The sequence below is a fragment of the Sipha flava genome, unplaced genomic scaffold (assembly GCF_003268045.1).
Source record: "Sipha flava isolate LNK unplaced genomic scaffold, YSA_version1 224_pilon_pilon, whole genome shotgun sequence".
Lineage (NCBI taxonomy): Eukaryota > Metazoa > Arthropoda > Insecta > Hemiptera > Aphididae > Sipha > Sipha flava.
In genome coordinates, this window is record NW_020272857.1 from 113,966 (window position 1) to 141,910 (window position 27,945).

The 27,945-nt window shown below is 30.3% G+C and overlaps 1 protein-coding gene across 1 annotated transcript in view; it reads right to left on the reverse strand.

Annotated features, from left to right (window-relative positions):
• Positions 1-27,945, reverse strand: part of LOC112683341 — a 143,899-nt gene that overhangs the window by 84,252 nt on the left and 31,702 nt on the right. The window contains exons 3-4 of the mRNA XM_025554347.1: positions 18,664-18,814; positions 2,450-2,646 (exon numbers count right to left, since the gene is read on the reverse strand). Of these exons, the coding sequence (XP_025410132.1) occupies positions 2,450-2,646; positions 18,664-18,814 (348 nt within the window). The remainder of the gene's footprint in view (positions 1-2,449; positions 2,647-18,663; positions 18,815-27,945) is intronic.

Below are 27,945 nucleotides of genomic sequence, written 5' to 3' on the forward strand. Positions count from 1 at the left end.
CATTTATGGTCAATACTTTTTGAAATTGTTGAAATAAGATTATTTTAAATCCTAAACAATCACTACGCTCAATAACCATTATGTAACTGAAGCATCGATTCAAAATAAAAATATTTACGAAATGATTATAATTTATTAAATGACACTTTAAAAATTTAAAACCAACTATTCTGGGCCATCTAAAGGCGAATGTGAATTAGATATTCAAAATCTATACGATTGATGAAAAAAAAAAAATACGTATTACATAGTAATTTCTCAAGGTAATTTCAATCGTTGGTCATAAAACGTCAGTTTATTATTAAAACTCCTCTAAGTAGGTAGGTAAATATTCGGCTGTAGCCATTTTCCTCCGAAAATGAGATATCGTTTTCCTTCACTGTCTATTTTCCCCCGAAAAAAAAAAGGTTGGTCACGTTTTTATTGGCTTGGAAAAAATGCTATTTCAAGTGTCCGTCAATACTCGCAGTTTATAACAGTCGATAATTTAATATTGTAACTTTGATTACGATTAATAAAGATACTTACATATAACATATGGGCATATACATATATACTTATATTGTTATAATGTGTATCATAATTTATCACTGATTATTATTATTATACATATTGAGTGAGACAGACACACAAATATACGATATACTCTATACTATATTTTTAGTAGCTTACTGTACGTCCAATAGTGTCTGTAGTGTGTTTTATAGTTTTTATGAATTTATAAAATTTTAATTTTTAACATTGTCTGAAAGAGCGACGTTTATTGAAAGTTCTCGAGGAAAACGTTTGATAATTCGTAATAGTAAAAAATATTTTTTAGCTTATAAATTAAAATCAGAATCTGGATTATCACGTCGGCGATATTGTTTAACTACTTGTCAAGCAGTTATATATATATATATATAAATAAAATTGAAGAAATAATAGCCGATGAATTATACAAAAATTTACATAATCACCACCAAAAAAAAAAAAAAAAAATAAATCGACAAATAGTGAATTATGCATGTAAGCGAAAAGCAATTGACTATTTATTCTCACAGCCAAAAAAAGTAATACTTAAGGAATTAGAACAAAGTTCTGTCAACTGTTCAAATTTTGATGAGACCGATCAACGATTGATGATTTTATTATTTTATTTTTTGGCGGAAAATGGAAAGTAGATGAAAATGGTCAAGAATTATTTTTATTTATTTTTTTTGAGGAAAATGGACTATAGAGGAAAACGGTATCTCATTTTTGGAGGGAAATGAACCCACCCGAATATTCGGGTTCTACCAAAAATTTATTGAGACAAAATACTCGTATTATTGCTAGCCTCGGTTCTACAGTATTTAATATTAATTATTCGTCTTTTTTAACTATATAAATGTGATTATGTTTTATATATTATCTAAATAAATATTTTAAATGCTATACATTTATCTTATTTAGTCATATATCAATTATGTGTCATCTTATCTAGATAATTTATCTCTGTATAACACTGGCAGTAATATACTACCGTAAATCAGATATATACCCGGCTGTACCCGGCTGCCGTATTCATCTCTCCATTTGCTTAGCATGTATTTCATATCGAAGTTAATTTCCCTTCGGGTTATTTTATGTGCTTGACGTTCACATTTTTTTCCCCCTCCTATAAGACATTTTTTTATCTTCAAATCCAGATGGAATGAGCAACGTCGTAATATTTTCTGATCGTAGTTTTCACCAACAGACGTGTAATTATATACACATATATAGATCTCACGATACAGTTTATTTCACTGAAATACGTATATATCGTGTCGATTTTTGAACGTTCTCAATCCGAGTCGAAAGCAAATTTCAAGAGGTTTTCGCAAAAACATATTGAATGAAAACGAATGACTTATCATACGACCACCACTGAAGTTATGTATTACACGTGACAATTATAATTACGTGTACATTGAACATAAACATAAGGTGTACACTGTCTGCGCGTTTCGCAGTGGATCGCAAGCGGTCGTAATAATATTAATCGTGAACGGTTTCAAACGTACAGCGTTTGGACAGGTGTGTGTAGAGGCGAGGAGGCGAAGAAACCCTTGACAGTACCGTTATAATAACAATAATAAATATACTCTTAATCGAAATTTAACGTTAAATATGAACAGTAAAACAACATCCGTTTATTGTTAGAATATCAGAACCGAGGATGAGTCGAACACTAGTCGACTAAAAAATGTTTATTGGTCGAACTATGATGATAACAGTCATACCGGGCCTCTCTACACCCGGTCCGCCCCAGGGCTCAGGCGATAGACGTACATAATATCCCTCTTACCGTGCGAGTCGAAAAACTAATAGGGTTCGTACCACCGCCCTCGGATCTCAGCAAAGCCAAAAGTGAACGGCACCAGGGTAACGGAAAACGAACGATAATGTTAAAAAAAAAAAAGAAAAAAACTTCCCCTATGCTTACCTTGAGTTCATCCAGCAGTAGACGATAGGATTATGCATGGAATTGGACATTGCTAGCCAGTAGAACGCCAAGTACACGTCTTGTATGTATGGCTCCGTGGTCAATTCCGGCATGTGAGAGGTGACGATGAAGTATATATGATACGGCAGCCAACATATGGCGAAAATCGTCACCACTACGATCATCATTTTCACCACCTGCGGACAGATTTCGAACGCACAATTCATCATTACGTCACCGGTAACATCGTGCGTTGAGGGGGGGGGTAGGACTCGAAAGAATTCGCCAGTAGTTTTTACGCGTGTAAGTACTAGAACCACATCGGGTCCGCCGTCGTTGTGCAGTCCGTTCGAAAAATGATTTACAACACGTTGCAGCTATAGTGTTGTACAGACGGAGACCGCACAGAGAACGTATTTTACCGATTTTTTTCATCGCTCATCCTTGTAGATTATTGATATCCATGTGGATCGAAAATATTGTAGGTTAATCTATATGTACACGTCAGCGTGTTTCTGAAATGGACCAGGTCACCAATATACGTGTACTCACTGTGATGGCACAATGAAGTTTTTCTTTTTCAAGTTTTCCTTCTGCCTTCAAAATCTTGGTTTATTTAAATTATTTAAACGTAGAAATTAACACTTTGGTTGTGTTTTTTGCAAAATTATACGAGGCGTCACACCGTTATAGTGCTTATTTTAAATTTTTCACGCTCGAGTCATCAACTCTTTAGTAGGAAGTGTGATAAATTCAATATTAACGATGAAAGTATAAAATTGCACTAATATTAAGTAAAAAATAAAATGTTTATCTTATCGAGTCAAAATAATTATGCTACTGTGATATTTAAAATTGAAATTTCAGTCTAAACACTTAAGTAGTTAATTTTTTTTACCTCTAAATTATGTTATTACCGATAAATATACTATATTTCACTATTAAAACATGCGATTTAAATTAATGGCAATACATTTGATCGTTTAAAACTCTGCTAACTTTAATTTTTTTTATTATTTCATCATTTTTTTTTTTTTTTTTTTTTTTTTTAATCGGTAAAAATGATGTGACAACTCAATTCGTAAGATAATTTTACAGAAAGATATACTACTGTGTTTATTTTTCAATTTAAAATAATATTCTGAAAATAATTTGAATCAAAATTTTGCAAATAAAAAAAAATTAAAAATATCTTTATAGTACCATCACAGTGAGTACACATATACTAGTGTTCTCGTCCATTTTAGAAACACCCTGTATAAATTTATATAAAATTGAATTACAACTAGCTCATCCACTGATCGATACATATTTGATCGAAAACAATAAAACGTATGAACTTGAAATCTGACATATCAGTTATACCGATACACTATAAAAATTTGGAATTTAAAAGTATTTTCGGAAAATCGCATTTTTAAGGCTCAAAACAGTTTTGAACTGAATGTATACATTTCCAATTTTTGGTTACTCAGTCTATATTTTATTTCCTTTAATCTGTTGATATTAATAATTGAGATACATATAAATGAATATCATATAAATGTACGACGATTAAGTCGTTTTTGAACTATATATTATTTAGATTAGGATTAGTGATTGCTCCAAAATAAAATAATATATATCCTAGGTGAGTCCAAGTGAGTGAATTGTTTGTCTATAAAACTTATGAGAAAAGGGAAATAAGTCGTCTTATTTATACTTATGTACTAATAAGAACAAGTCGATATAATATACCACTTTTGACCGAATTGTTTATCTTCTACTTATTTGTATAATATAATTCTAATAATATTAATGATATACCGAGAAAAAGGACGTATATCAAAAAAAAAAAGTTACCCAAAGGAATATATTATATTTTGTGAGTGATAGGGAAAAATTCAAATTAAATGGTGCCCAAAAGTAATATGTTATGTGCAAAAGAGAATATGTCCAAATAAATATATACTGTCCTAAAGAAATAAGTCACTTACTGGACTTATATAAGTCTGAGATCAATCAAATATTTTTAGTTTAAAGAAAACCTATGTTAAAGAACAGTTAAAGAACAAATGTCAAATTTTGAATATTATAGACGTTTTCTCTCTTTTTTTTTTTTTTTTTTGTATATTTACTTATTCCTTTTCATTTGGAGCACCGTTCGTGTATAATATTATCCACGTGTGTCCCGCGGGATTTCAAGCATATAGAAACTATACGCATGTCGTGGTGGCCGTAATCCGTAACTACGTGTGCTCTACCATTGTATGTCTCACGAGAATGGTGATTTATTCGGTTAAGAGGAAACAAGAAAAATAAAAAGGGAAAAAAAATACGAAAATACCATTAAGAAACAGTCAACGTCGAGGATTTCGTCGGGGATTTCGACGGTTACAGAAAAAAAAAATAACACACAACATTACACAGCAGTGTTTCGATTTATAGTACGAACCGGAGTTATCACACGCGGTAAACGGGTAAAAAACGGAAACATCAATCCGTGAAATCCGTTCACGTTCCTTGCGAATCGAACAAGTTTTGGGTCGCGCGAAAGAGTAACGCTGGTCGGACCAGCGTCGATTTGCAAAGTCAAGTTTGTCGTCGATAACTAATGCCGTCCAAGGGGGTGGTGAGGTGGATCAGTGGTTAGAGTATTGCGGGTAGGGCTATTTCAAAGAGCCGCTTATTGAGGCTGAAACTGGATTATAAATGTATGTGTTGCAATGGAAAAACACAATATGATTGCATAATACGAGGTTTTAAGTTTGCTCGTAATTATCGTTGAAAACATTATTCTTTATGTTAAGTTTCTTATCTTTATTAATATTAAATTTCAAATGAATTCTCATGACTTTTACAATACCATTAGTTTTACACGGATTGTTGTTAATATCGTTGCGATTAATTTCGAACATAGTAAATGTCATAAATAATAGGATAAATTGTTCATTGCCGTTAAGATTTATATTATATACATTTTATTAATTCACTTTGCTATAGTTATTTTTCATTGTATTTAAATTAAATTCAGCTTACACGTATTAAAAAATGAATTATTCGATCAGAACTCTCGCCTTCGTGCAGGCATTAGCTCGAAGGTAACTGACTATAAATATACATAGTATATAAAACTATGTTTTGCGTAAAATTGTTTTAGTTTGAATTATGCTCAATAAATAAAATAAATAATAATAAAAAATGATCAACATAAATTATATCTCATGGAGGATTCCGTCATACATGGGTCTGGTATAGGGATGTTTTACTGTACTGTAAAACGAGACAAGTGGTGTCACTCGGAGGGTGGCGACCGAATCATTTGCATTGATCTAGAATTAACTTCGATCCATAATCGACACGCATGAAGAACAAAAGCGTTTGAGAGACCAACGTTGTCGACAAACATCAAACGCGAGTAAGCCGACCTGAAACCGGTTCTAGGTCAAAATAGCGAAATAATTAACTGTGAATATAAGAATCGCGAGTTGATTATTGCGAATTTTAAAATTAACGATCATGCATAATAGCGAAACTGCAGTTTTTTGTTATTTCTATTTTGAATACTATAAATTTTAATTTAGTACTTGGATAAGTTTCAAAACTTATACAACTTTAAATTATTTTATTAATAATTAGTATTTTTAATAATATAATAAATATTTTTTAGGTGGAAGCCAATACTATATGAAAATTTATTAATTTAATAGAGAGACTTCGAAATTTAGAAGAATCAAAACGAGAACAGCATGATTCTGAAGAACAATCAGAGATAAAACTATAAGTTCAAGGACTGTGCTGAAAGACTTCATTCGTTAATTACAAATTATAATATTATAACTTGTATCAGTACTAATGATAATAATAACTTTGTAAATGGCAAAGTATACAATTTTTCACTAGATGCATAGTTGTTTTTTTCAAAATTATTATCACTAAATACCTAATTGTATATTTTCGCTATTCTTAAATTCGTGGTTATTGTTTCGCTATTTTAGCCAGATACCCATAAAACCCTTCCACTTGCCCCTGGATCAGCCACTAAGACTGTTAGTAGGTCGTATGCACTCGGAGGTGCGATACAATTAGAACGTATTGTATGGGTTTACACTCGGGGTGCGTGCACGACTAATATGTGACTGTTTACGGGTCTCCTGCAAAATAATAATGTTTACTCGACTGCGCGATGCGAATCGATAGAAGATCTGATTGACGCGAACAATGCGACGTTGGGGAAAACTAATATTTCAGCTTTGATAAGATTACCGTTGGCGGTTGCACGTGCGCTTTTGGCACAGCGCAAACTCGGTCCGAACCCGGGCTTATTTCAACGTGTGTTTGAACATATAACATATTTTGCGTAACTCTAAATGAAAAATGCGCAGCTCCAATTCAAAAAACGCAGAGTTTAAAATTTTATATACAAATAAAATTTCTTACTATATTCATACACAGGGAGTAATATTTTTGTGATTATGGGTTGAGTTTTAAGGTTTTCGTACTTCTAAAACAAACCTTAAAATAAGCCCTGGTCCGAGTAACAGATTTGCATTCCAATATCGGCGTGACAATCGTTGACAAACACGTTAACGCCGCGAATGCTGTTCGTCAATGATTTGTACACGCGCGGCTTCTTATCCGATTCACACTTTAATTTTTCTGTTTACCGCAATCGAGTTCGAATCAGATCAAAATCGACTGGACTTGCTCTCAACACGAACATCTATATTCGTCAGTTATTTCATTTATTCTCAAGTAAATGTTTGCCCGTCGCTCGAGTGTACGCGTCTAATAAAAACCGTAGGTAGTCTCGTTTATCTCCTTTACTATTTTTGTTATTTTTTTAACGATGTAAACTTGGTTTTTAATTACTATCAACATATTTTTTTTGCGGATCGTTTTAATTTATACTTTATAATCATGTGATCTTTAAGGTTGTTTAAAATTACAATTGAATTTAAATAATTTTCTTATTCGCTGCGAGGTTTATCATATTTCGTTAAATGTCGATAATTTTTTTCAAATTATATTCCGTAACAAATATCCAATTAGTTATAGCTACAATATAAGTAAAAAATCCTTGATTATAGTTTACTGTGTTTTAGATCTTTGAGTAAAACTTTCACGTGATTTTTCTTTTATTAAACATTTAAGTTTAATATATTGTAGAGCAGTATGACTTACTTAGATTTATAGTTAGAAACGCTCATATTCAATGATACAACCTGTTGAAAAGTATTATACGGTGCACTAGTTCACTCAATTTCGGATTACGGATCGATAGTTTGAAATTCTTACTAATCCAAGTTAATTAACAAATTAGATAACGTTCGGAATCATTTTTATTCGCAAGCTTATTGTGTGAATTTAATAACTTATCATATTTGTGACTAATTCTTTATATCATTCAAAATTAGGTGTTGATTTTATATCATGAATATTAATTTTAATTGCGCTAAATAATTATGAGGTATACACTTCAAACTACTATATTTCAATTATAAAAATAATATTCCTTTCTTTATTACTCATCACTGTCAAAATTATAGTCATTTTGGGCGTTTTAATAGAATGATTATAAATTGAAATAAAATTAAAGATTTGGATTTATATTAATTGATTACATTGTTATTGTTAATGATCATACTAGTATTTAAGTTTTTGTGGTATTTATAACATTTCATATCTATTGTACTGTTTGCCTTCGAAGCGTTAAATATATTGCTAATGTAATTGATAAGTTTCATAATTTGAGAAGCGTAAAATATTCAAGTTCCTAGAGTTCCGGTGACTATGTTGTTTCAATTCCCTCGAAAGTAGAATTTGATGATATTTCATATATGTCCATTTAATATTTTTAGGTTTATAGTTTTGCGGCTCTGGGAATACACCGAGTGTGTCAAACTTTGATAAAATTAATGATATTGGTATAAAAAGTTATATGATGGGTAACAAGAGTGATGGGGTTCGAGGATTTTTAATTTTTTTAAGCCACTAAACAAAACTATTACTTAAACTATTTTTAACTCATTTATTTTTTTGCCAAACTATCTAACGGTATACCATTACAAAAATGTCAATCTATAGCTCTTAGAGTTATTACAAATACTTCCTGATACACAATCAAAATCATCATACAGATCTCCAACTCCCAACTGTGAAAGAATTAGCAACTAACCATTGTAAAAATTCAAAAAAAAAAACAAAAAGACAACCCTAATCCATTAATTCATCAAATGTCGTCCACAACAATTTTAAACAATATCACTCGTTGCTTTAATAGGGACTGGCCTCGTGACCTATTTGTGGATTCTCTGTTATTTTAATATAACGAGTCAGATAAAAAAAAAGTTTTATATAATTTATAGGTATTTTAAGTTATATTGTAGGTGTGGCTAGTGGCCCTCTCCTATTCAAGCTTTCATGCTATTGTTATTCCTGTATCTATCAAAATTGCTTATTGTGCAAATTCACTACAGATTTTAATTTTATTTAAATCAATAAAAAAAAAATATTAAAATTGTAATAAAACTTGTTTTTTTTATATTTAAATGTTTAACTACAGATGGGTTAGTTATCATGTTACGAATCATGCGACTATCGTGTTATAATTATTTTTCAAATGTATGTTCTAATAACAAATTTAAATAGAATACTGCTTAAGTATATTTTTTTATTCAAGAAATGTTAATTTATTTTTCCTTTTTTTCTTGTAGGTGATAATAATGCTTAGTGGATTAGAAAATTGAATCACATATCAAAAAAAAAAAAATAATAATAATAATAAAAATGACCGGATTTTACTTAGTAATAATATATTAATTAAGTAATCCAGAAACTTCCAAATACCAATAACATAACTAACGTATTATGATATTCGGTTAGTTAAAAACAAACTTTTAAACTGTTATTAATTATTATTTTCACCCTGTTCTCCATCGTAATTAGATTTTCTCGTTAGAATACTCTATTGGCTTGTAATTTATACGATTATTTAATGTAGCACAGATGCTGCCCTACATTTATTTAATTTAAATTTGTTGGAATGCGTCGTATACATTACGTAAACACAAAGATATTGTTTATTTACTCTTATGTTTGTATTGGAGATATTGCTAGGCTATAGATTCTGTAGTGCCAATTGCACTAAAATGTATGCTTTAATAAAACCAAATAACATGGAAATGTAACACTGTAGACGAAACTTAATATTTCAAACAAAATCTAGAACTAAATGATAACCCTTGAGATGATAAAATTTTATTATCATGACGATAATTTATGTATGGATTTTTTGAGATGGAAATTAATAATGAAGGTTAAAATTTCCTTTAATGTACTATGTTATTCAATTTGGCTTTTTAACATTTTTATAAAATAATATTTCGATACTTATTATCGTGTTTTCATATTTTCCTTAACGCAATTCGATTGCTCGCTAATATCAATTTCTATAAGATTCAAATACTTGTTCACGCTTGTTTTTATCTATCATATATTATTTATAATATATTTTTAAATACAAACACGCATTTTTCATAAAAATTATTGTTTTGTTGGCTGTAATATTAATGCGACTTTGTATTCTAGGACAAAACCAATTATGCCACATTTCGTCTAGCTTTTAACCAAACCCGAACCACTAAAGTATGTTATCGATGAATTCAAACCATAAACGACCGTACGCTTGTCATTGATCTGTGTAAGTGTTTGTCCTTCGTCTCTAAAACAAAAAAATGTACCAAAACAACTACTTTCAAGACGTCGAATTAGGTTATACTAATACCCATAGATTTCGTTTTCGTTGTTACATTACTAATTTATGTAGAAAGCTTTCAATCCACAATACATCTGTATCATAGGCAATAGTGAAATTCGATGTCTTAGAAAAAATACAAGAATATTAGATTTATTATTCAATATTTTTATCAATATATTTAAAAAAATAACATTAAAAAAAAATATATAATGGCTACACGCTCTACTGACTATTTTACTATTTTTTTTATTTTATCTATAATAATATATAACTTACTGAAGTTCTAAATAATAACTAGCAACATTTTTACAAAAATCTAATAATCATTTTAATATATAGTTTATGAAATTGGATTCTTATCAATATGTTTTTCATTTATTTTTATGTACGTTTTATTTACAATGATATATAAGTGTTAATATTTTTTTTAATTATTAAATTAACTAGCGTAAGTGCATATAACAAAATACTTTTGATGAGTATGTAATTTAATAATCAACCCACTATAAATTTAAATCATACAATTTAAATTAATTTTAATGAATTAATATTGATAAACAAATTGTATTTAATTAAAAAAAACATATATTAGGGTGTTCCTTAAATTTTTTTTTTTTTGCATTTTTGTTGGTCTCACCCTCTTAATTTGTGTATATGCCTACAAAAATGAACTACAAAAAGTTTTAAGTCAATCTATTAAGGTTTACCCGTGCCAACTTGAATTTGAAATTTGAGTATATTAATTCATTCATAATTTAATGATATATTTTACATTTTCATATATAACTCATTTACAATTAGGAAAATTAAAATTTGCTACATAATATATTTTAAATATAATAAAATTGTCTATAAATTATGTTCTTACATACTTCTTCTTATTTATTATAATTTACAAGATATATTGAATTTTGTGTATGAAAGTACTATTTTCTCAAAATTATATTATGAATTTTTATAAATACACATTGCACACAATTACAGAAATCATTAGATTATTTGAACATTAAAAACATCGTTATGTTCAATATTATCGTATTTTTTCTAGATAAGAATGGTATGGATTACGATCTACGAGTCTAATAGATTTTTATTAATAATATCGTGTAGTCGTCTTCGTTACGGTGCGTGATATAGTTGAGTACATCGTTTGTTGTTACGTTTTTTTTTTTTTTTTTTTGGTACCTTATTGTTTTGCAAATATGTCTAGAAAATTACGAGCTGATGAACAAATATTTTTAATTGGGTCACCATCTACCCAAATACTAGACTCAAAACTCCCGTCTATTGGACAAGTGCTTTCAGTATTTTTTTATAATGTGAGAACAGTAAAACTTAATACGAGAGAAAGTGCTTCGATAGCCGTTCGTGAATGCAATATTTTTTGGGAAAAAGATCGAATTCCTGTCCGAGCAGTTCAGCATTGTATTAATAAACTTTTAAATGTGTAGGAAGAATGGCGTGCTCTACAAAAAAATTCACATAAGGTAGGCGATTCATTTAAATTAAAAGAAACAGAATTCATAAACAAACTGAACAATTTATTTGATATTGCACATATTAATGCTTTAAATATAATGAAAATTGAAAATGATAAACAGTTTTTAATTAATCAAAAACTATTCAAGTTTTAATAATCATTCAAAACTCAACACTTAAACGTACTAAATTCAGTTTAATTAAGTGTAGATCACAATTAATTATTTATATATTAAAGTAGTTTAAGTATTTAAGTTATTTATGTATTAAAGATATTAAGTAGTGAAGAAGTTTAGTTTCGACAGTGCACTGGATAACGCGTTATCAATAATATTGCCACAACGGTGTATTGCATGACATGTTAGATTTGTTGCGCCAAAATGAATGTACTTATATTATTCACTTTTCTGCGTGACATCAAAAACAGAAACACTTTTTATCATGTTGTGGTAAAGAAAAACGGAATGCAGGCATTTACGTGGTAATGCTCGTTGCAACTTTAAAACAATCCCCTCGAAACGGTCATCTCGAGACAAGTAACAAGTGTAAAAATAATAAGAAAACTTTGGGACATAAATCACTATTAACGCGAAATCTCGCTTTGTTGGTTCGCGAAACTTCACGCGACGTCGTAAAAAATGTATCCATTCGCGCGTGGGGAAATGTTGTCGAGATAATAGCACTCGATGTATTGAACATAACAATTACCATTTTCGGATACAATCGGGTAGAAAATTGAACAAACCAATTTTTCATATAATCTCGCCGTGAGTGTTTGAATGTTCCCCGGAGTATCGATATTGTTGTTTTCGATTCCTATTGAACCTTGAATCTCGATCAAAGTAGACAAACGTTTTCAAAGCAAATATATTTAACGATTATATATATGATGAATACGATGAAAATATATTCATAGAATGAGTAATTATAACTTCGTAAGAACGAAATTTGATGAAATCGATTTTACGGTAAATTAATGCAAAAATGAATAATGGATTAACTATGTATATTAATTCGTATTCAAACAGTTTTTATTAAAATATATCGAAATACTCGATTAGCTACAATGAAAATCTCGACGACCAAGGGCGTGCACAACAAAGTAGTTACATCTTCAACGAATCGATTTGTCTGCTTACGGTTTATTTATACAAACAACCGGTGTTTTTATTAGATTTTTTTCGTTAGACTTTTGATCCGCATAAAACCAATCATGTCACGATCACGGATTGTCTTGAGTTCAGTCGTAATGATACCTTTTATAATATGTACCTACGTGCATTTTTTGAAATGATTGAGTTAAAGACGGATGGCCGTTTCAACAACCAGGGATCTAGAACGTAAACAACCGTACACCGACAGAACATTAATCACTTTAGATTTTGCTGATCTACCGTAAACAATTTCGATTTTCGTTTTTCCCAACGTTCGTAACCATCAAACATCTAATGTTTTAATCGGTTCCGTTTCAATGTTACCGTTTACATTAGATCACATTATTTTTAATCGTCTCTTAGTGCTTAATACACGGTGTTGACGTCTCAACGAAGTTTTGAATAAGTTCTGGGACGGCGGTTAACTTCTTGCTGACGGCCTACATCCGAAAATCATAAATCAAAATCGCTCGACTCACCGATAATATTTATTTATACCGTACGTGCACGAAAACTTATTTACCGTCCACGCAAATACATATTGTTACCATAACGGTTCGCGGGCGCTTATGTTTTTGATGGACAGTAATATTAATTATGTTTTGCATAACACATGTGTACTTTAAACGTGTGCGATTCCGAACAGTTGTCGGGACGTTGGACGACAAGTCTCGTGCAATCGACGCCCGTTCAACGAAACGGTTAGCCGTTAAGAAGTCATTCGTCTAACGGTAACTGTCGTCAAGTAACACGATTCTGCCAACTGCTATAATATTGTAAATTTAGCGAATACTGTCGAAGCGTAATATAATCGAAAACACTAGTGAAACGAATCATTATTTTCTCGTAATAGCAGGACATATTGGTCGTAAGACGGATCAGAATATCCAAGTACAGGCAGATACGTATGTATGTATATTGTATTCCGTTTGTTTGTTCTATTTGGCAAATGCCATTCGAACGCGAAACGGGTCGGGATTTGTATCGGTCGAACCAGTGCCGCGTTAAGTATTGTTACCGCTCCGGGGCAAATTAAAATATGCCGTCCTTAAGAAAAATAATATTATAACTGTTTAAAAATAAAATTATCACACTGAAAAGATATTTACACACCTAACGGTGCAATGTGCTGACTTCCGAGATTAAATAAAACGATATAATTGTACCTGACTATATTCGATTCAAGAAACCTACAGGAATAATGAAATTAGTTTATACGATTACAGTATAAGTTCTTAATTTTTATCCTCTTGTGTCATGAAGCCGTAAACTGCGGCTTTATCGTGGTATTTATGAACGAAATAATATGCATTATGGTTATACATTCATACAAGAAAAATTAAAATTATATACTATTTTATTTTATGTTGATCCTCAATAATTTTCCGCCCCAGGACAATCCCTTCCTTGCCCTCTGTTGAACGTGGTTCTGGATCGAAGTTCAAACATTGAATGTTATTGAATTTTATTGCGTGTGCACTCGTAAAATGTGCAGGAGTTGGTTTTTCGTCTACGATGAGATGTCATACCACGTTCCGACCGCAACATAATACGCTCGAAGGATCGGTATCGAATTAGGAAATAAACGCCCACCACTTTGTAATTTATGGTTTTTAATGAAAACACGTCCGGTTTCTGCCGCATTTCCTTTTGGTAATTTCGTTGCATGACCGCCACCGCTGCAATGACACCGATGACAATATAATTGCGACTGCAAATTTACGGCGTTCGTCCGAAGGCTGAGGGAAGTCGCAACACGTTCGTGATATGATTTTACTTTTTTTTTCCCCTCTTCCGGAATAATAAGCCCGTTACAGTTTTTGTACAATTTATCGTCGTTGTTATGATTATCGTTATATTTTACTTCTAGGCTCAATCGAAGCTATGTTTAATTTTCAGAAAACTTCGAAAGAAAGTACTGACTGACATTAGTTTTAATTATGACTATCTGTTTGCTCATTTTAAAATTTAAAATGCACACTCATATGAACTATATTTTAAATAAACGTATTTTAATTAAACATGAAAACAGTATTCAGAGTTCACGTGATTCCGCGATACATTTTGTCTGTGTAAGCAACTGTTTTTGTGACTCCATCGATTTCATAACACACTTTAAAATTTCTTAATGCGCATTTAAATGTTTGTACCACGCAAAGTGCACTGTGATACGCAAAGTTTTAGGCCCTGATCAGAGTCTACTGTTATGTTGTCGAGCGATACGGAAAACCTATTTGGAAATAATAAACCGTCCCCCGTCTGACGTGTACGCGTTATCGGCAACCGCAAAAACTAACTCAACGATTCGAACTTTTAAAGAACAAGTCTTATTTTGGTGGAGTGAAACAAAAAAAATAAGAACAATAGTTTTATATATATATTTTTTTTTTAAGATACAGCGATCAGTCAGTGAATGGTTAGTACAATGATAGTTCGATAGATTAGTATTATTAATATATTGATCAAAGACAATAATATTAATAACATTAGAAATATGAACAAACTAATGTTTCAGAACGATGTTTACGTAAAAATTGTAAGTATAAAATACTATAAGAAAGTAAACTTGGAAAGTGTAATACTAAAAACGACTTTCTTACGTAACGAATCGATAGTGTCATCAACTTTCTATCCGTCAGGCGTCAATCATGACGAAAATGTCTCTATGCGGTGATTTTGCCGCATATGATATCTCACGAAATCACCACCTTAGTACGACGATTCGGACCGAATCATTAATTAACTTCGATTTGTATCTAGCGATTCTATATTCAAGCTTGTTGGTTCCGTTATTGTTGCCCGTTATCGTATCGAAATAGAAAAATAAGATAATGTCAATCGAATATTACAAATAACGACCAGAAATAGTAAAAATAGTTTATTTGATATATATGTGTGTGATCGACGGTTCTTTCTGAAATTCTTATAACACACCCGTATATTTTATAAGAATATAAAATAACAAATTTTCATTCCTTTTATTATTATTATTATTCTGATTCTTTATTTATTTATACTTTTATGTACATGTTTTGCGTTACTATTTTTTTAAATATATTCATATTACAACTTAATAAAAAGTGTTGTGGAATTTGTGGTGAAATACGGTAATATTACACCATCGCATACTACAACAGAATGCAATGTAAAAATAAAATTATATAGTATATTAAGTTCGCATTTTACTTCACATTTTCAATTAAAATATTAATACGCTTCAATATTGTCAACATTGGATTTTATTTTTTTAATCTACTTAAATTTATACTTTATATAATGTTTATCTATAAAATATTATAAATTATAAGTTGTGCATTGTATAGTGAAAGAATGAAACTTTTAATTAAATCAAAGTTGATAATTGTGAAAAAAGAATATTGTTCTTTGAATTATAATATCGCTTAAATAAAATCTTAAAATTCTTTTGAACTATATGGTATAAATATTAAAGTTTGGAATCATTCCAATAAGAATGTTATACGATATTCATTCTCTCATTCTCCAACGACATAAAATTATTTTTTTTTGGTTAAAAAAATTAATGAGGTTATCAAATTTGCATTCCAATAAATTATTTTAAAAACCATATTAAGTCAGAAAGTATGCAGTTGCGTATTTTTAATAGTAATTAATTCGAATAATATTGAATCATCAATAAAGATATATTATTAATGTTGACGTTAATCTCGATAAAGCTATGAATAATGCTTACCAAAAATGAAATACACGGTTCCATGGATTTTGTAAAATAAAAAAAGAAATTTAGTCAATTTCCACCAGTTCCATTAATAATTTTTTTTTCATTGTTCATTTGTTGGTTGTTGCATTTTCCAATGATTATTATCGGTTTGAAATAATCATACCACGATCCACATTATACTTCCGTTTACCTGCGAATCAGCTCACTATTGTATACTGCCATTAAGTTTGGCACTTTAACAATTTAGACAAATAGCTAATGATAAACGCAGATGTCTGGTAAACTGATTTAATCGGTTGCTAACTACGTTAAAATCCGATTAGCAGAGCCATTCTGAATATAACTAAATATGGTTACAAACAACAGATTATATTATCTACACATTAATCAAATAGCATTCGATGATCAATTATAACCGTTCCAAGTGCGACCGCAAAAGGTTTTACAACTATACGGAAAAATATGTAACCATTCAGAATCGATTTTGTCAAAAATTGTTGTATCGCGTAAATTTCATTGTTCTTTTTTTTTCATACTATGTTTTTCTTAAATTTTCTGTAAGTGTTCATTAAGTTTCTGATGTCTTAAATGTCATCTGTGTTTGAATCACAATCAATGCATGGCACTTAATTTTCTGAAAAAAATGGTACTCACAAAATTCGTAAAACACAATAATAGCATTTACGTAGAACAGAATAACCGTAAACCACGATGAAACTAAAATTAATTTTCTAGATCTAAGTAAAATATGTGGAATTTTTTAGTAAATAAATCGTTTGAGACGTAATAAATTCGATTTAACGCATTATGGAATATGCACCTGTAATGATAATAATGTTTATAGTGTACACTAAATTAGTATCATATTTGATTATACAAAAACCTCCCATACAGGTATGGCATTAAATTGCCTATCCATTACGCCGTATTACGAGATAAAAATGTAAATTAAAACTAATACCTGGCGATCAATACGATCCCTTTGGGTTTCTATATATTTTATACAAGTACATTAGTGTTTGACGGCGAACGATGAAATTATCTATTCTTTGATAACTTTCATTTATTAGGTATCAAAAATGTAATCGAAAAGTTTTACGTAACATAATATTATGTAACTCGCGTCAAAAAGTCTTAATTGTTTATTTATTTATTATCTAACTAAAAATAAATGTTTGAGTTAAATTATATTAACTCATTTCAATAGCATTTGTCGCGATGAGTATAAGTATACGACTGAATATTTCCGTCGATAAAGAATGCAAAATTACTCGAGTTCGTTGAAAAATTAACTAAGTATCCCAGAAATTATAAAATTAATATCTCTTTAGACTGATTAAATTAATCGATAAAATGGTATAATTAATTTATAATTGATATGATTACTCAATCTGTTAATTATCAGAAATCTGTTTATTTTTGTATTACTTTTCAACCATTAGAAATACGAGTAAGAAACAGAAGAATAATAAATAAATTAATGCACAGTAAAAATTAAAGTATTTATTTATTTATGTTAGTAGTACATCTTAGATTAATATATAAATGGTGAAATAATTCAACCAAAATATAGCAAATTTCAAACCAACATTAATTATAGACGGAAACAACAGTTTACTTAAAATATATTGAATTATTTAATACAAAAAAATTAAATCAGTAGTATATTACGACTGAGAAGCAATATGACATTTTGCTTATTGCTATTGGTACAATATGCCCGAGACACAGTAATTTGTAAAATGCATTGAGCATAAATGGTTTCTAGAAAAGGAGGGTAGGGAGAAACCAAAAAAAACTGAGTTAAAACTGACAGCTGACAGGATTAAACTTCAATCCTTCTTTACACAACGAAAAAACCTTGTGTTCTGTTTCATAAATATATATTTCAAGAACATGTGTGGTTTTAATACGAAATAAAAAATACTAAAAGTAATAATAAAAACAATAACAATAGCGATAAAAATAAAGCGTGTGTAGTGTAAAAAATATTACAAATATTGGTTTTCTTTCGATTTAATTGTTCTTTTCGGTACAGTATTAATTCGACAATCAACTATGTTTATAGAAACAAAAGGCAACAGTGTTCCTATTACATCTCAGACCGTACATTTTGAAATAAATAAAAAAAAAAATTACGTACTCGTCGCTTGGATTTGATGTGTTCCAGCTGCCTCTGCGTACATTCTCCAATGCTCTGACTTCCCCACAGCTCGTGACCAATCATCGCGTAGGTGAAACTCATCAGACCAATGGGCATGAAGTACGTTATTATCATAAACGACACGTTATAACTGAAATGAGAATAATAACATAAAATAAGTCATGGTTGATCGTAGTATGTATAATCATTTACCACGATGAATATAAATATTTTTTCAACAAGATTAGTGTAATCGATTGTGTATTCCTACAGCCACAATCACAGTTTACTATATGTACATTTTAAACCATCAGTCAAGTTGAATAGCTAATGAAATATATTAATAATAGTAAGTGTCCTTATCATGGTTAATTTAAATATAATTACTCGATACACAAATCACATTTAATTATCAAATATTATCTTGAAAGCGAGGGGATTAAATCACGTTTTGTAAAAAGTATAAAATAAAATATGCAACAGATACTAAAATTAAAAGTGAAATTAAGTAAAATACATAATATTTATTTATTGATACCTCGAAAGGGTAAAAGTACAGATATTATTCAGTGTTAAATTTATAAAAATATATAAATATAAAAACTATAAAGACATATTTTACTTTAAATTGATAAAAGTATTAGTTTTGAATTCAGAACAAGTGTTGAAAAAAAAATCATAATTTATTCATTATAACCTGATTTTGGGAGATGGTACTCTATTAGTGTAATAATTATTTGTGGTTAGTGGGCTAAGAAAGGGTTTATTTGTCCTATAATTAAATGAAGGTACTTTAAAGTTAATTTATGCATAAACTCAGGACAGTCTATAACTCCATTAACGATTTTGTGTAAAAATGTAGTTTAATCTAATAGATACCGGGTCCTTAGAGTTTTTAGTTCTGAATTATTAGCAACCTGTTCCACATTATGATTAAGCCAACCAGATTTAAACGCACAAAAACAAAAACAAATTTTTTATACCATTCCTAATTTATTAATTAAACTCCTTTGATGCGGATATAATAGCACCGCATTCGAGTTTTAATCTAACTAAAGAGTAATATAAAGCTTTTAGATAAAATGGGTTATTTAAATCATGATATAATATTTTCAAAATATCTAATGTTAGAAGATTATTACTATAAACAGTATCAATAGGAGTGTTAAATATCAAGTTAGATGAATAAACCAAACCTAGATCACAGATAATATTAACTGGGCTTAATGGAACTTCACATAAATAGCATTGAAAATGTATGGTATGAACAAAACGGTGAAATGTGATACTTTGACATTTTAAGGGATTTAATGACTTATTATTCACATTACACTGTAAAAATATCTAAATGTTGTAGTGTTATGACATTATTAATTAAATAAATATACATAGACATTTTCATTTTATCGGGAAACAATAAAAATGTACAATATTTAAATCATTTACTAATCTTTAATATATAAGAAATAATAATATAACTTTAAATATGGTACTACGGTAAAATATTCGAAAGTATAATTCTTATTTTTAGTATAATTTTATTTCTTTTAATATGATATTTCGACCATAATTTATTTCGTAATCATTGATTTTGTAAACAATAATATTGATATTAAAATACATTTTTAGTTACAAGCCCCTAGTGTAGAAGAAACAATAGTCCGTTTGAAGAATATGAACTACAGTTTAAAAATAATGATTATAAGTATCTTTCCTCTTGGTCATGATTCTACCACTGAAGAAAAATAGTGATACAATTTTATTCAATATTATACAAATAATGCTAACAAATATTAATATTTATATATAATGAATTATTCATCCATTTATACTATACATGTTATAGTTAAATATAGTTCCGGAAATCAAATTGAGAAATCATTCACAATTTCCGCGAGCTCATGTATTTTATTGAGCTTACGAAGATTGATTCTACTTAAACAACTTTGTTCGCAGTTTGAAAAAAAAGATTATAATTATACATTGAATACAATTTTTATATTCTCAGCTATGATACTACGAGAACATACAATTAATTCAAATGAAGAAATGAAAATTATCTTTCGGAAATCAAGTTCGATGTACAAAAATAAATACGTCTCCAATTCCCTTTCCCTTTAGTTAAATTCAAAGACATTATTTTTCTAAGCTACAGAAGACCACCGACTGGGATAATGAATTTTTTAAGAAGCGTTTGGTGATTCGATAGATGTGCTCAATCTATTTTTACCACAAATGTAGTCCATCTATTACGATATATTTTTTGATTAGGTATGGAGATAACCTTGTAGATATATAAATTTGTAATTCATTATATAAAATGCAATTAACTAGATTAGGTATTTATACGATTTTTCCCCTCGGATATTTACTTTCCATTTATTTAAAAAATGATTTTTACATTGAACATTATGTTTGACCGGTAATCTAATTTAATATTTCTCTCGACTGAACTATAAAAACTATAAAACAATTTTATGGTCCATACTGGTATAACAAATTCTTGTGAAAAAATAACGAAAGTACATGGCTATATTACTATATTAATTGGTTTTCCACACTCATTAAAATTTAAAACATATTTTATAACTATAAAGTGTTATTTATATATGTTTGGACGTTAACACGGTTGAATTCATTTACGGTTTATAAGTTAAGTTTATTTTTTGAACTTTTTACATGGAGAATAGGTAGTGCATGAAAGTGTATATATATACTCGTATATGAATATTCTTTTAAGATCAATATTTTACCATGATTATATTATTTTTATTTAGATATATCTTCAACGAATACTCAAGAAATAATTATATATGATTAAATTGTAATAATAATAGAATAAGCAAAATGTATAAACAATAGTCCATTATATGAATATTCGGTGTTAGTTGGGTATCAGTTTGGTGATGATCTGCAATACGGTCGCATGTCCATTAAATTGCAATTTGTTCGTTCCGTTATCACGATTTTAATTATCTAACCAGTCTACGGTATTATGTTGTATTAAATGAGTCTTTAATTTCAAAATTGATATCATACCCTTTTCACTTCTTTGCTTACTACCAAATCCAAATGGTCACTGTCATCATCAACTAATTTTCTTATTTATACGCAGAAAAAAAACAAAATACCCTTTCGCCTAATTGTTTCGCTATCTTGGTGAGTGAAAAGAACAATGAAATTGAACCAGACACCTTTCGAGACATTCCATATTTAATCAATGAATAAATTGCATACCACCAACACGACAAATTCAGGACTTTGCCAATATATGTTTAAAATATTAATATCTTCTCTGCTTTCAAAAACAAGTTAATATATACGTATTACTGGTCTCAACGGGTTCACGTATAAGTCATCATCTTCCTTTTTAATTGTTCGCCATTATGGACCTCTACATTTCAAAGCAGTTACAGATCACCTGATGGCTACCGATGCTTGTTTTCACAGTTCATGCCACAAACATATCAACTCAATTAGATAATAATCAGAAATTTGTTCCATTCAACACTCATATCTAATATATCACCATATTGCCCTATCGCCCTATTGGAATTAGATCACTCCGCCAAAAAAATTACGAACGTCATTAAAAATAATCAAATCCACTGTTTTTCATGAAGATTAATCCAATTACAAACAATAAAAAAAAATTGCATCAATGTTGTACACCAAAATAAAAGTCGCATTACTCTACAGGACCAGTAGAGATCCACCTCAGTTTTGAAACTTTCAGAGCTATGGACATACCGTTAAATATTGTCATCACCCTTCACGTTGTGTTAAATGTAGTGAAAACAACTTCTCAGACAGTTACACCAAAGAAAAAAGCAATTCAGCCAAGCGCACCTTACGTGAGTGTCATCATACATCCAACAACAAAAGTTATATGAAATATACATTACTTTTTAAACGTCGCTAAACAACTCGATCAAATTATCAAAATACTAATACTGTACCCACTTCTTCTCAATTCAAATCTCCTTCTCACTTTCCCAAATCTCCTTACACCACAATGGAATATTTGTCACAATGCAGATGAATAAATAATATTTACTAGATTTTTGTTGTTCGTCCTAGTAACGAAAATAAAATACATTGATTTGACCGTTCTGAGTGCGTATATATATAGCCATGTAAGATATATTTATCAAAACAATCTATAACAAATTGCAGTCGTTAATTTTCATTCTCATTAGCGTGCTATTGGCTTGGTTAATTACTTATACTCGTAGTAGAGGAAGTGAAACGAATAACATAGAGAAGTTTGTTTTTAAAAGAGTTAGAGAAATGAAAACTGTATAATCGACTTTACCGAGAAAATACGTTTGAAGGTAATTATTATCGTCTTCAAACACGAATACAACCTTTTCGTAGATGTAATCAATCAGTGTCACCGGAGAATACGCAGAATAATGGGTGTGTTGTAAAGGTTTGTACATTAATGTGGATGGGTCAATCTAATAAAGGTATTAAAAGATTATTCACAAATAGTTACAGTAAATCGGAGGAGAACACACACCTATATTATTCGCGTGGATGAAACTATATGTGTTATAGTTGATAGAAACCTTTTTTTCAATACAGAATCCCACACATTCTGGAGTTGAAAATGTTCAAAATTTTGGAGACGTTGTGAGTTCGAGTGCGTGAAACTATATTTTTATAGTATTATTTTGACAAGCCGTTACGCTATGCCAATGTTTTTGGTAAACTGTGTTTACATTTTCATATTGTCCACTAATATTTTGATCAATAAACACCGAACATTTTTGTTTAAAATTTGGAAACTTTGCATGTTTTTACCCTCATGTCATATTGTTATATATTATGAATTCGGGTGGAAATCATGGACAACTATAATTTGGTAGTGCCTTATATTGCCCTAGAAAAATGAAAAAGAGCGCACAGTCGATTTCGTTTCTAAAATTTCATATTTCGACGAAAATTCGAAAACTAACACAAATGGATATTCGTCAATATATTTATAGACTGTTTTGCAATCCACATAAACCAGAATATAGTAAATTTTTTGATATACACGAATTTATATGATTTAGTGAAACCTTCCGCGGTGTGTTCAAGCGCAACCAAAGCCACATAAAATAACCAAGAACTTCATGAATGATGATGATAATAATAATAATTGATCGAAGCAACGACGGAAAAAAGAATATAGAAAAAAAATCCATGTACGACTCGTAATCAACTGTTCCGGAAACGTATAAGACAATACGTACCGCCCTACCGGTGCAGTCAAACCGCTGCGATAAAACTTGGTAAATGCATATTTCATGTATTTGACAGTGTGCACCGAGTCACGTTTGATGTAATAATAGCTGGTTCGTGGAACAGTTTGTTATTGGAATTACTTCGAGAAACAAATGGTGTGCGAATCACAACTGCTCGTGGTCGATTGTCGTACCGCGATTCGATACCGAAGAATGTCGTGGATACCGATAGAGAAGAATCGTAACGACATAAGATACATAAGTACATTGTAATCACAATACATTGGTTATCGTCAAATAATTAGAATTTTTCGACGACCTTGTCTCTTATTGTTTCAAATGACCGATGTGTTGTTTCAATAATCCGATTGATTTACAATGTTTAAATATATGGCCGATGCATCCCTAGATATTTTGTGTCAATAACGTGAATGTATCAATTATCCGTGTTCCTAATAAGTGGCTTCTACTGTATATATAAACGTATTAATACAATATTACACATTGCGTTTTAAAATTATGCCCGAGTTTATTATAACGATGAAAAGCTTTGAACAGTTCTGTGATTATTGTCCGATCGTTCAGTCGATATCGTTAGAAACACGACGGGTCCAGAGTATAAAACAGCGGCGTACTTACTAGTTTTATATTGTGATAGAAACACTGTTATACTTGCAGATTAACCTATGCAATTTCTTCAGCAAATATTCATAAATCATTAGATTAGACACCCGATATTTTTTTTTCTTTTCGTGAACAGTGGTTATCGAAATTAAAAATGTCGATTGAAAAACTATACCCATGGGAATCGAATGCGATCGTCGGAAATCCTCGTATACCATTATACCATAGTTTATAAAAAAAATGTTATTGATGTTCTTGTGAGTAAAGTTAACGGATTTCGCATTGCAACTCGATCGAAGTTCGGTGGTTTAGATTTTTTTCTTATGAAAATCATATTCATAAACTACAATGGCTCAAACATGTGAAACTGGAAAAAAATATTTCAACGTTCGTAATCATATAATAATACTGTCATGAATATTTTTAGTTGAATATTTGAATTAGTGAACCATAAGTCACTTTTGCGCGGACGTGTTATCAAATTCACAAAACATTTTATTAATTGATAGATGTTTTGAAGTTTCAATAAAACAGTGGTTGAGCATTATTGTGGGTTATCAATATTTATAAAATTTTATCATTCACATAAGGAAACAAAATACTAATGATTGCATTCACCGCGAAGAGATTAAAATATCTAATTAATTAATTTTTATTTTTTGTTTTTTTTATGTAATTTTAGTTTAAGTTTTATTAAAAATAATTTACATATATTTTGACATTTAAAGATAAAATATTATATATTAAATGCATTGTATATGGGATGGTTTAATTTGATTGAGACTGCAGTATAATCAGAGTAATTTATTTCTTTATTATTAAAAATTTAACAGTTATCATGGTATACTACGAGTATATCACTATAAGTATTTGTCATCAACTGTAAGTTTTTTTTGAGGGTTTAAATTTTATGTTGCAGTTAATTACGCTTTGTTACATTTTAAACAATATAAAATGATAAAAATAATCTTTGTAAAAAAATTAAATAACACAAATATGAGATACATTCTCAGAGGAAAAAAAATTCTCGATAAGACGATCAAATTTGTGTCACAATCAATTATTGCAGAAGAAAACCAATACATTTGTAAATATAGGTAGTGTGATATTTTTCTATTTTTTATTAAAAATGCATACATTATTATATACATTTTGACTAAATTATTTAGGTATATAGATCAATATATTTTTATGTACTCGTTCGAAATACTGATAAAATAATTCGACAGGATCGTTTCCGATTTAATACTATAGTATGATTGCTATTATAATATGTATACATATTTCAGGTGTGATGAATGTTTGGTTTGTTATCGGTATAGTTCTCGGCGGCACTTAGTCCGTCCGTCCCATAGTCCGACCGTAAGCCGAACAAAAACCTTTTACAAATCATTAAACGTGCGTGTTAACGTTTTATTTTCATTAGAAGTAAATCGGAATTCTGTAGCGCACAAGTTTTAGACAACATAACACTTTAATGCGCTTCATTATATCAAATATCGATTTACATTTTCTGCCATTCGGTACACGTTGTGTTGAAAAACACTGGTCAATATCGTCATCCGTACCGTTTCGACGATGAAATTTCACGACCGTTCGATCCAATATTATTTTTCCGTGGCTTTGAAGAGCGTTCGATATTATTTCCATACCTTTTAGTTGTATACGCGGGATCGGCTGTGGCCACATGGGACAAGACGGCTGTGTCTACACGACCGTGGCATTGGCGATTTCGCTTTTCGGTCGGATCGATCGCGCCCGGAGATCTTCCCGGAAAAAAGTCCAACCCCGTTCATCCACCAAAACATGCGTTTCGTGCGAATGAGAAACCCACAAACAAACCGACTTAAAACTACCGTAAAAAAGAGAAAGACAAAAAAAATCCAACTTCCAACAGCCTAAGGGTCACCACGAATTAATAAACTAACAAAAATAATACGTTTTTTTTTTGTGTCTGAGCGATTGCCGTTCGATTCGGACAGCGAGACGTACCCACAAGCGCAAAGTATGACGACGTGGTAACGTGTGTGCTCGTCGGGCGTATACGGGCTCGTAACAAAACGTAAAACGTTATCAGAATGTAGGGTTTGTAGGAGGAAAAAATTTAAAAATATAAACAAACCTCCCCCGTCATCGGTGCCTGGGCGGAGAAAGCAATCAGATTGAAGAAAACAATACGTTCCTTTTTTTTGCGTTGAACTGGTGCGCTAGGTAAATCACTATTGCGTGTGTTCATTATCGGCAATACTTTTATAAGCTACACAATTTCGTAGGATTTTAACTGATTTTTAACTACACGATTGCATACGAAGTTGATGCCAATTTTCATACCAGTATTGATGTATAACACATGTCTATACATGTAAACTTAACAAAGTTAATAAATACTTTTTGTTTTATTGTTTTTATTACCTATGTTTATTGTTAATAATATCAAATATATTAGATATAACGAAATTCCGTTATTTCCTTTATATTATACGGTATTTTCCGAGTTTCAGTAATAGGTCATAGATGTTAGGGAATCCAAGTTGCGCCAAGTAAAAGGTATATACAAGATTATAAATTAAAATCCAAGCAATGTTTTGTACAGTTTAAATGTTGTGTTACTTCTTCAGGTATTACACTAACTTCGTAGTGGACATTGAGAGTAGCTAATCCATTGAGTCTTCTTTCTGATGTGGAATTTCTTAAATCAATCTTCGAATCAATTATTTAATTTTGTCAAATATTATTATTTTAGAAAGATACAACATGGTTCAAAGGGGTGTCTGGACCCAGGGACCACATGATTGCATCACTGCAGTGCGCTGCTGATGCTAACCCGTGACTTGATTCACAGTAACTATACCTGAAGTAACTCGGACTTCGGCTGAAGCCACCCGACGCACACGTTTTGCTAACCGGATTCATTACTGTTGCCGCCGTAACAACCGGTCAACGAACCGTGTATATCACCGCGATCGGACACGCGCACAATTATCTGTATATAGTTTATTTATTTTTGTTATTGTGTGTGAATTATTTAAATTAATTAAATCCCAACGCCTTATCGTTTATCGGCGCGTTATCTGCGTCGCCAGCTCGTGGGCGCGTATTTTAACACGGCCGCCGCAACTTTGTCTTTGACCGTACGTCGTCGTGAATTGTCCGTTGCGCGTTTGCGAACAATTTTTCTTTTTACAAAATTTGTTGTAGGCACGAATTGCCAGTATTATTATTATTGTTTATTTTATTAAATTATTTTTATGTGCGCTAATCGCCGGGAGTTTTTTATATTATAATTATTTATACGTGCGCGAATCGCCGTAATATTTATTGTTTGTTTAATTTATTTTTATACACATTTACGTGTGCGCGAATCGCCACTATTATGTTGTGAATTTTATTATATCATTATTGTGTGTGCGCTAATCGCCACTATTAT